Genomic DNA, 11,966 nt, shown 5'->3' on the forward strand with positions numbered 1-11,966 from the left:
CTGCTGCCTCCGTCTCACTCAGTGCTCGAGACCAGGCAGCCCCATTTCTTCACTACATCCTACCTCCTGCCATTGCAGGGTGATTTCTTGGATTTCTCCCTAGTTGTATGTCTTGTTCCTCTAGATCCCAGGCAATTTTTCCTTGCTGCTTGCTCTTGTTTCCGTCACAACTTTGATTTGGTCACCCGAGGGATAAACAGAGCCTCTATCATCTACACCACGTTTTCCCCTCCATAATGGACTTTCTTCATCCAAGCTGCAGCAGCTTGTTAGGCCAGCAGCTAGGCTTTCTTTATGCCTCTCAACTCCTACCCACTTGTCTATACCAGAAAGAAAACAAATAGCACTACCACCATCTGAAAGTGCCATACACTAGACATGCTCTGAGCATTTTATGTACATTAACTCATTTAATCTTCATGGCAATGCTATGAGGTAGTATATTATTAGCTCCATTTTACAGGTCAGAGAACTGAGGCAGAGAGAGGGGAAATAATCCACTCAAGGTCACACAGCCAGTAAGTAGAGGGGCTAGTATTTGAACCCAGAACCCAGGGCTCTTACCCAGTATACTGTCCTGCTGGGTGCCAGGGTAGACGCTCAACAATTAGTCATTTAATGAACATGAAGGAGCCTCTGTCTCACTTCAAATGAAGTATTCAAAAAATTCACCCCTAGTGGCCCTTCACTTCAAGGACATAGAGGAATTTGAGCAGCAAAGAGGAAGATATTTCCAGAAAAGGGCCTTACAATTTGGAGAGCTGCTCTCCAGGCTTCTGCACAGGCTCTGGCAATCTTTTCCCATGGCCCTGGCTTTTGTCTTTTGGATACCCAGAGGAGGGGCTGGTACTGGTGTTTTCAGTGAATGAGGCATCTTTGGCTTTAATTATCATTATTAAATTGCATATAATAAATATATTAAATAAAAATAAGCACCATTGTTTTGAATGACTTTCTGTAGTGCTCCCTTCACCCCCTCCATTTTCTTTTCAAAACGGTTTACTATCTAGCACAGTATCTGGCCTAAAATAGATCCCCCAGTAAATGTTGGGTGAATGGGTAGATGGATGTGTGAATGAGTGGATGTATAAGTGGGTGGGTGGATGGATGGACGGATGGATGGTGGATGGAGGTGGGGATGGGTGGATGGATGGGTGGATGGGCGAATGGGTTGAGTAGAAGGATATTTCTCATAGCCTTCTGAAACTGGAGACTTTTTCTGGTCTTTAGACTGTGGGCACTGAAAAGCCATCCCATATCTCCATGCCTCTATCACTTGTGCCTTCTCCCACATCCCTGCCATCTTCTCAGTTGCTATCACCCACACTCACTGTGTCCCCAGCGAGATGCTCAGACAGTTGCGGGATGCTTGGCACATCCTTATTCTAATAGATGCCACTGGGTTGTCAACATCCCTGAGTGAGGGTTTCCCAAGGACACACTGACTATCACCTGGTCCTGGGCTGAGCACATCATGTAGATCCTGTATAATCCCACAGCAACTCTCTGTGGTAGGTATTATTGTTGAGGAAATGGCCCAAGGGCATGTAATCTGTAAAGACTGGGGCCAGAATCCAAGATTGGATCTGTGCTGGTTTACATGCAGCAGTTCCAGGTCATGAGTCACCGACGTAACCAGTCACACACTCTATGATTGTGCCTATGTCCCTGGGCCTTAAACCTAGCAGGCTTTGGGGATTAGTGGCAGGGAAGTGTCATCATGTGATACTGGTGGCTCCTGGCTCAAACATATCACATTATCTTATGGACTTGGCAGATTTCTGCTTCCCTGTGGACACTGAGGTGCATTATCTTCACAGCTAATGGGGCTTGCCATCTCGGGGGCTACATGGCATGTGGCGCTCATGTGCTGGAAACCTGAAGTGTAAAGTCCCTATACAGTGCCTACTGGAGGCTATATGAGAGGTCTTGGCATGTGGGCAACACATGCACAGCCCCCTGGAGGGCATCTCTAACACCCTCACCCCCAACATACACAGGAGTTACACATGTACAGGTCTCCAGGAGCCATAAGCTCACAAAAGTGTGAGTAGCCCGCTATGACAGGGATACTTGTTTCTTCTCATCTTTGGTGGGTGGGCTGCACTGCTACAGCTGAGGGTTGCCATACAGGGTCACAGGCCCACAGGTCTCATTGTCCAGATTTTTCACTGCAAACTGGATGCCTGAGCTTTAATGTGAAAACTCTGAATGTTGAATTGTTAGACCAAATATTTTTAAAATGCTGTGAGTTTGGCCAAAATACATCTTAGGTTACCAGTTGTGATCTCTGTCTGAACCCAAGGATGCAGTCCACAGGAGTGCCAAGAATAGAGCCCTGGAAAGTGTCAAGGGGGTCCCAGAGGTAAAGACTCATTGCTGGCTCTTGGAGTCAGGGGCTTAAAAGGAAGAGACCATCTCCTTTGCCTAGTGAGGCGTTAGTGCCAGCACCTTTTCATCCATTACCTGCTCTGGTCTTTCCACCATACTGGGAGGTGGATAAAGGATTTACTGTTGTTATTATTGTTTGTATTTTACAGCTGACTCAGTTGAGGTAGCATGGAATTAAGTGGTTTGCCTACAGACTCGCAGCTGACTTGTGGCCGTCAAGGCTAGGTGGCATCCTTGGATTTCCATCCCATTCTAGTTTTCCTCTTGTTCCACAGCCTATGTCCTGTCTCCTCTGCCTTAGCATAGAGCCTGTGGGAGAGATCTGCAAAAAAAGAAAAAGAAAAAGAATTAATATTTTGGAGGAAGAGGCCTACCTGTTACAGAACTGAGCTGGGTGACCCTGGTCAGGGGTGTGGGAGAGGCAGAGTTGCAGTGTGGCAAATATAATACAGAGCCCCAGTTCAATTTTGATCTCAGATAAATAAATGTGACATTTAGGACAACTTTTACATTTCAGGTTTATTTGTTGTTTAGCTGAAGTTCAGGTTTACTTGGGTGACCCATATTTATCTGATAGCTCCAGGGCGAGGGTGTTTGGGTATGGGATTGGGGTGGGGGGTAGGCAAGTTCATCTCTGTGTGGGGATTTGTGAAATATAGAAGACATACAAAGCCAGGATTGGTAGCAGCAGAGAGCCCTGTCATTCTGCCTCCTGCCACAGCCTGCAGGACAGTGACCTGCAACAACTCAGCCCCTGGTAGCCAGGCCCCTCTGACCATACTCCTTTACCTGCTCCTGGCCCCTAATCAGGAGAAGTGTGCAGCTGGGCACTTGAGGAAGGGAAGATGAAGCCACCAGGCAGGGAGGGAAATTAACCTTGGATCCAGTGAGGCCACTGGCTGCTAAGTATTGATTGCTTTGAAATAACAACTCAATCTAATACAGGCCAACTAGAAGGCAGATAGTAATTATTCATCGGATACACTGTTTCCTATTTCCTTTCCCATGTGGCCTGGGCCTGAGCTCTACCACCTTTTGTTGTTAGATTGCTTGAAAGTGCATTTATCATCCTACCTTTTCCTAGGTGAAGGGGCAGGTGTCGGGGAGCCATCCGGGATGCTGAGGAAGACCAAGTGACCCCTAAAGGGCTCTTGGAGGAAAGGTATTCCACTGTTTCCAGAATAGTGGAAGCCTAGTGGATGGCCCAGCCTCAGAGTCCCGAGGTTTGAGTGCTTGCCTAGCTGATCAAAGCCTGTGGTTTGCTTGGCTGCAGAACAGGGTGCTCTCCTGGTCACCCAGGAGTGTGCTGTGACTATAGAAGCAGTGGGAGGCATGTGGGCTCTGGGTTAGGGTCCTGCCATTCACAATTGTGCCTCCTCTGACTTATCTGATAAGCCTCATTAAAACAGAAGAAAGAGAAAATGAGCTACCCAGAGGAAGACACAACAATGTCAGACCTACAGATCCCATGCACATGGTATGTGTCTTTCACTATTGGTTTTTCAGTAACAATCAAAAGGAAATCTGCATGAGCCCACACTGCATGTGAGTTTCCACACTGGAACCGAAGAGAACTCAGGCATCGCCTCTCACTTCCAAGTGTACTTTAGCAAATGTGTTCTGATTAACAGCCATGAGTATGGGGGCTGGAAATGTGAGGGGGGAATCCTTCAAATGCCCTTTGTGGAAGGCCAATAATTTGACCTGCACATCTTGGTGCTACAAAATGAATACCAGGTAATGGTAAATGGCAACCAATGTTATAATTTTCCCCATCGACTCAAGCTAGGATCTGTACAGATGGTGCAGGTGTGAAGTCAGATACACTCTGACCTCAGTGTATATCTGCTAGAGAGGGATGTGACCAGACTCCCCATTGTCAAGAAAATCTAGATCCTCCATCTAAGTCAGTGGTCCCCAACCTTTTTGGCACCAGGGACTGGTGCTCCTATGAGAATCTAATGCCTAATGATCTGAAGTGGAGCTGAGGCGGTGATGCTAGCGCTGGGGAGCAGCTGCAAATACAGATAGAGCTTTGCTTGCTTGCCCATTGCTCACCTCCTACTGTGCGGCCCAGTTCCTAACAGTCCACAGACCAGTACCGGTCTGCATCCCAGGGTTTGGGGACCCCTGATCTAAGTGACCATGTGATTCCAGAGCTCACTAATGGAACAGGTTCTCTTCATCCTTTCCCACACTTGGTTATTAAAACTCCTGAAAATTTAAAAAAAAAAAACAACAACCCAGAAGAAAGACTCTGCTTCAGGGGACAGACTCAGGATGCCATTGTGTAGTGCATGGAAGAGTCTGCCAGGGTACGGACATTGGCAGCCATTCTAATCTGTCCCTAGAACTCAGATTCATCAAGGACTGGATTTTTTTAAATTGGCTTTATTACAGTACAGTATACATGTAATAGAATACATACAATTTAAGCGTACAGTTGATGCAGGACAGGGCAAATCCCCCCAAATGGAGGCTCAAGTCTTATATCGAGAGAGAAGGCCATTGACTGAGTGTAGGAAAGAATTCAAGCTCATGCCAGAGTTAGAGTCAGAAGAAAAGTTTATTAGAGAAGGAATAACGCTCCATAGACAGAGCGTGGTCTCCTCTCAGAGACAGAATGAGAGAGCCCCCAAGTGTTCGAGTCATTCAGTTTATATGTGGTTCTTAGTTTCTATGAATTACAGTTTAAAGACTGTTTCCGTATTTTCCTTTGACGGTATGGGTTGCAACATTAAAGGCATGTTAGTAATCTCAGCTTTTGTTCAGTAGGTTCCCTGTGTTCTGGCCATAGGGAATGAATATTTGGGTTTGTTTTGTGTAGGGTACAGCTTGAAGCTTTGTTTTCCCGTTTTCCTTTTGTGCAGTACATCTTTAATGGTGTGGTAATCCCAGAAGGAATCTTTCTTTGTTACTAGTTCCTCATAGTCGAGCTGTAGGGCTGATCAGCACATTTGTAGGTTCTGAATACAACCTGGTTTAATATTTAGTCAATTTGAGTAGTTCTCATGCCTCTTCCCTATATCACGGTTTGATGAGTCTTGACAAATATAAATGCCCCTGTAAACCACCACCCTGATCATGATATAGAACATTTCTTTCCCCAAAATGTTCTCTCATGGCTCTTCCTGATCAATCTCCCCATCTCCGCTGCAGCCCCCAGCACCAGAAACCACTGCTATGATTTCTGTCAGTATGGGTGGGTTCTGCCTATTATAGAACTTCATGTAAATGGAGCTAGACAGAAGGCACTCTTCTGTGTATGGATCCTGTGTCCCATTGTACTACTGAGTAGCATTCCATCATGCAGGTGGGCCATGCACTGTGCATCCTTTCAGCAGGTGGTGGGTTTCTGAGAGGCACAGCCATCAGTGGGAGCACAGAACACAACTTGCTCCCACTTCTACCTCATTTTACAGCTGGGCATACAGCTCCAGAGAGCAAAACTGGCTTTTCCAAGCAAGGAGGAGGAACAGGCAGGTTTGGGCATGACAGCCAGGGCTTTGGACTCCCCCCCACACTGGGCCTGTGGGAGGGTCACAGGCTCCTCAAGTATAAGGACATGATACCTTATGTAATTTTTAAGTCTTCAGTGTCCTTTAGAAAGCCTTATCTCATCAACTGGGAGGGGAAAAAAATCAATTAACTTTAAAGCTGTATCTTAAAATCACATACTAAAAACAAGATGTGCCAGAGACCACTGGGCTAATAAGGAGAGTGGAAAGAGAGGCCTCTATGCATCCAAGGAGCACTGGATTAGGAGCCCACGGTGTTGTTCTGCTGCTTCTCCTTCCTACTGCCTGACTCTACCAGGCACTTCTGAGGGGCCTGTCTCCTCATATGTAAATGGAGCTAACACTGCCTTCCCCTCAGGCTGTTTTGAGGGTTCAATGAGCTCAAGTAAAAGCACTTTTGAAATTGTCAGGTGCTGTGTCAATGGTTACCGTGGTTTATATTGTTAGTATCTTGGTGCCCCTGGGCTTCTTGGACAGTCACTGATCCCTGCTCTTTTCCGTGAAGCTCCCTCTGCCTGGACATCCTGTCCACCCTTGCTAGTTGAGTCTATTGAAGGATTCCTTTGCTGTGCAGAAACTTTTTAGTTTGAAGCAGTCTCACTTGTTTATTTTTGCTTTTGGTGTCAAATCCAAAAAAGTTGTCATCAAGTTGACCGGCTATGTTTCATTCTTTTGCATCTGGCTGACCAGTTTCCCCAACATAATTTATTGAAGACTGTCCTTTTCCCATTGTATATTCTTGACTCCTTTATCGTAAATTAATTGACTATATATGTTTAGATTATTTCTGGGTTCTCTATTCTGTTCCATTGATCTGTCTGTTTTTATACCAATACTATACTGTTTAGATTACTATGGCTTTGTAATTTAGTTTGAAATCAGGGAGTATGATGTCTTCAGCTTTGTTCTTCTTTTTTAAGATTGCTTTGGCTATTCGGAGTCTTTTATGGTTCCATATGAATTTTAGAATTGCTCTATTTCTGTGAAAAATGCCATTGTAATTTTAATCAGGATTTCATTGAATCTACAGATTGCTTTGGGTAGTATAGATTTTAACAATATTCTTCTAGTCCATGATCATGGAATATCTTTCAATTTATTTGTGTTTTCTTTAATTTCCTTCATCAGTTTCTTATAGTTTTCAGTGTGCAAGTCTTTCACTTCCTTCATCGTTTATTTCTAGGTATTTTATTCTTTTTAATGCAATTGTAAATGGGATTGTTTTCTTCATTTCTCTTTCTGATAGTTCATTATTAGTGTATAGGAATGCAACAGATTTTTGTATATTGATTTCGTATCCTGCAAGTTTACTGAATTTGTTTATTCTAACAGTTTTTTTGTGGAGTCTTTAGGATTTTCTGTATGTAATGTCATCTGCAATTAGTGAGTTTTATTTCTTCCTTTCTGATTTGGATGGCTTTTATTTCTTTTTCTTGCTTAATTGCCCTGGCTAGGGTTTCCAATACTATGTTGAATAAAAGTGAAGAGAGTGGGCATCCTTGTCTTGTTCCTGATCTTAGAGGAAAAGCTTTCAACTTTTCACCATTGAGTATGATATTAGCTGTAGATTTGTGGCCTAAATTATGTTGTGGTACATTCTCTCTATACCCATTTTGTTGAGGTTTTTAATCATAAATGGATGTTGAATTTTGTCAAATGCTTTTTCTAAATCTATGGAGATGATTATATGATTTTATCCTTAATTTTGTTAATGTGCTATGTCACATCAATTGCATCCCTGGGATAAATCCCACTTGATCATGGTTTATGTACTGGATTTTTTAAATTATTTTTTATTGAACTATAATTGACATACACATTATATTAATTTCAGATGTACAATATAACGATTCAATATTTGTATATATTGTGAAATGATCACCACAGTAAGTCTGGTTAACATTTGTCACCATACATTGTATAGAATTTTTTCCTTTTTATTTATTTATTTTAAATTAATTTATTTTTTTCATGGTAACATCGGTTAACAAAATCCAATAAGTTTCAGCTGTACACTTTAACAGTAAGGCATATATATATATATATATATTTACACTATGTGTTCACCTCTCATAGTTAGATTTCTTTCTGTCACCACATATTTGACCCAGAATTTTGATGAAAATTTTAAAAATTTATTCTCTTTGTAACATTCAAATATGCAGTACAGTTTTATTAATTTTAGTCACCATGCTGTGCATTACATCCCCCGGACTTATTTATTTTATAACTGGAAGTTTGTACCTTTTGAGCCCTTCACCCATTGTGCCCATTCCCCACCTCCTGCCTCTGGCAACCACCAATCTGTTCTCTGTGTCTGTGAGCTTGTTGTTGTTTTTAGGTTCCACATATAAGTGAAATCATACAATATTTGTCCTTCTCTGACTTATTTCACTTAGCATGATGCCTTCAGTTTCCATCCACGTTGTCGCAAATGGCAAAATTCATTCTTTTTATGGCTGAATCATTTTCCATTATATATATATATATGTGTGTACACACACATACACGCACACCACATTTTCTTTAATGTATTGTTGAATTTGGTTTGCTAATATTTTGTTAAGGATTTTTGCATCTGTGTTCATCAGGGATATTGGCTTGTAATTTTCTTTTCTTGTGGCGTCCTTGTTTGGTTTTGGTATCCGGATAATGCTTCAAAATTAGTTTGGAAGTGTTCCCTTTTGGAAGAGTTTGAGAAGGATTGGTGTTATTCTTTAAAAGTCTGGTAGACTTTATCAGTGAAGTTATCTGATCCTGGACTTTTGTTTATTGGGAGGTTTTTGATTACTGATTCAATCTTCTTACAAGTAATCAATGTGTTCACATTTTTTATTTCTTCATGATTCAGTCTTGGGTAGGTAGTATGTTTCTAGGAATTTATCCATTTCTTCTAGATTATCAATTTGTTGGCATATAATAAAATAGTTCATAGTAGTCTCTTATGGTCCTTTGTATTTCTGTGGTATCAGTTGTAACGTCTCTTTTATTTCTGATTTTATTTACTTGAGTCCTCTTATTTTCTTGCTGAGTCTAGCTAAAGATTTGTCAATTTTGTTTATCATTTCAAAAAACAATTCTTAGTTTCACTGATCTTTTCTGTTGTCTTTTTGGTCTCTATTTCATTTATTTCTTCTCTGATCTTTATTATTTCCTTCCTTCTGCTAACCTTAGACTTTGTTTGTTCTTCTTTTTCTAGTTCCTTGAGGTGTAAAGTTAGGTTGTGTGAGATTTTTCTTGTTTCTTGAGGTAAGCCTGTGAGCTTGTTGAACTTCTCTCTTAAAACTGCTTTTGCTACATACCATAAATTTTGGTATGTTGTACTTCTAGTTTCCTTTGTCTCAAGGTGTTTTTTATTTCTTTTTTTTGACTTCTTCTTTGACCCATTTGTTGTTCAGTACTTGACTGTCTTTTCTGATGGGCAGTCATTCTGAAAGGGCTTCTCTGTACTCCTTTGTCCAGTTGCTTTGGAGGGGACTGTGTCTTCCAGGAGACCTCTAGAAAGAACCTTACATAAGCCACACAATTGTATCCTGCAGTCTGACTACCCCAGATACTCTCCTGATTTAATGCAAATCTGCATGGCCAATTTGGCCCTGAAGGACAGGCATACAGAGGGGAACTCAACTCCATGTATTATCTTGGTAAACTCTGAGCTCCCTTAGGGCACATCTGGCAATTTATTTTTGGAGCTTCAGCCACATTTGGTGCTATGCCAAGCACATTTCACTAGGCCCTGTAAGAAAATTGGCTGAGTTGGGTTGAATCCTACAGGGCGAAACAAAATGAACGATCAAAATAGTTTTGTTTATATAAGGACATTATAAAGGGAAAAGACTACCCACAGAATGGGAAAAAATATTTGTACATCATTTATCTGATAAAGATCTAGTATTCAGAATATATAAAGAACTCAGAGCTCAAGAACAGAAAAAACAATTAATTCACTTTAAAAAGTGGGCAAAGGACTGAACAGACTTTTCTCCAAAGAAGATATACAAATAGCCAATAGGTGTACGAAAAGATGTTCAGTGTTGTCATTCTTTAGTAGGGAAATGCAAATCAAAGCTATAATGACTTGCCATATCACACCCACTAGAATGGCTACAATTTTTAAATGGAAAATAACAAGTGTTGGCAAGTATGTGGGGAAATTGGAACCCTCATACACTGCTGATGGGAATGTAAAATGGTACAGCCACTGTAGAAAACAATTTGGCAGTTTCTCAATAAGTTAAAAATAGATTTACCATGTGACCCAGCAGTGACGCTCCTAGATGTACACCCAAGAGAAATGAAAACACATATTCCCACAAAAACTTGTACATTGATGTTAATGGCAGCACTATTTGTAATAGCAAAAAGGTGGAAACAACCCAAATGTCAACTGCTGAATGGATAAACAAAATGTGATATTTTAATACAATGGAATGTTATTCAGTCATAAAAAGGAATGAAGTATTGATACTTGCTACAAACATGGATAAACCTCAAAAACATTATGTTAAATGAAAGAAACCTGACCCAAAAGGTCACCTATTATGTGATTTTGTTTATGTGAAACTTCTAGAATAAGCAAATCAGTAGAGACAGAAAGTAGATTATTGGCTGCCAAGGGCTAGGGAGAGGGATGGGGAAGGTGGAGCGGGAGCGGGTGCAGGGAGGGGAGGATAGGGAGGGTTTCTATGTGGTTTGATGGAAATGTTCTGGAATTAGACCATAGTGATGGTTGCACAACTAAACATTACTTTGAATTTTATCTAGAAATTAAAAAAAAAAAAAAGTGGCCATGAGGAGTATGAAGTCTGTGGCCCTGGGCCCCACGGTGCCACCTGTAGGCCAGTGAGTGGTACATTCACAAGCCCTGGAGCCCTCATCCCTTCCTCTCTGAGTGAGGACTGAGCTATCATCTGTAGAGTCAGCAGAGGCCACCTGCCTGCCTGGAGCTGAACAAAGAGCTTGTTTACCTGCTGGGAGAATTGGGCACTAGTGCTAAGAGCAGAGATTTGATTGAGGGGAAGGCCCAGGAGCCACCTCACTCACCTCTCCTTCCCATAAATTTCACCCTGTACCCCACTCCCCCCAGCCTCCGCCCAGGAAATCTGAGGAAAAGTCTGGGAGCTGCCTCTGGGGCCAAATTATTGGCGGACTGGGAGCTGCTAATCTCTCTCTCCAATGATTAATTTCTGGGAAAGGGGTCCACTTAGGAAGCTAAGCTGGGCAGGAGGCAACAGGCAGAATCATTGCTGAGGCCACAATAGAGATAGATGGCTCCCGGACCCAGTCTTCCTGAAGCATCCCAGAAATGCAGAGCACTGGATGGAACTTTTAAGATTCTCCATATATGTGAATATATTCACATTCAGGGTCCCGGTGGGAGACTTGCTCACATAATTAGAGCACAGCCACCTTGACTCCCAGTTGTCTCCTCTCCAGCTCCACTGTGTGTATTTGCCTGTTTGCAACCCGCGCCCCCTCCCCCGCCCCCCACCTGCTATCCTGTTCATTCACCAACGTGGGTGGTGCACATGGCAGTGACCTTGTTGCAGGGCAGTTGGGACTTTGGAGACAAGCAGAACAGGAATGGCATTGTTTGCTTTGCTCTACTGTTAGCTGTTGAAGATTGACTATAGATGTGATTAATTTGAAAAATAAAATAAAAATTGGAAGCTTGAAAATCTGTGCCTCTGGGGAGCTGGGGAAGCAGGGGTGAGGGTGCTAGTCACCCCTTTTCAGCTTTACTTACCCTAGTTGAAGGACACTGCGAAACACCCCTGGGGCTGGGCTGTAGGCACCGGGCCTGTGCTACCTGCTTGGCTGTCCTCAGGCTTCCTTTGGCAGCTGCTCCTGTCTGTTTCAGTGGCTCCTTTTCCTCTGTCTTCTTTGTGTCTGCTGTGGGCATTTGGAATTGTGTGTGATGAGCTCTAGACTTGGAGAAAGGCCTCTGCTGGCGCAGGGCGTCTCCTGGGCTGCTAGGTCTCTTTCTGATTCTTGGGGTGTTCAAGTTATGCTTGGTAGAAGAGCTTGCTTCCAGCAGGATAGTATGTAGTCCACCCA

The 11,966-nt window shown here is 42.6% G+C and overlaps 1 protein-coding gene across 1 annotated transcript; it reads left to right on the forward strand.

Moving 5' to 3' along the window:
• Positions 1 to 1,600: 1,600 nt before the first annotated feature.
• On the forward strand, positions 1,601 to 4,206 carry LOC111738848 (galectin-10-like). Its single transcript, XM_023529931.1, is given in 2 exon segments — positions 1,601 to 1,631; positions 3,911 to 4,206. Coding segments are annotated over 2 exon segments (327 nt in total).
• Positions 4,207 to 11,966: the final 7,760 nt, after the last annotated feature.

The sequence above is a fragment of the Pteropus vampyrus genome, unplaced genomic scaffold (genome assembly GCF_000151845.1).
Source record: "Pteropus vampyrus isolate Shadow unplaced genomic scaffold, Pvam_2.0 Scaffold44, whole genome shotgun sequence".
Lineage (NCBI taxonomy): Eukaryota > Metazoa > Chordata > Mammalia > Chiroptera > Pteropodidae > Pteropus > Pteropus vampyrus.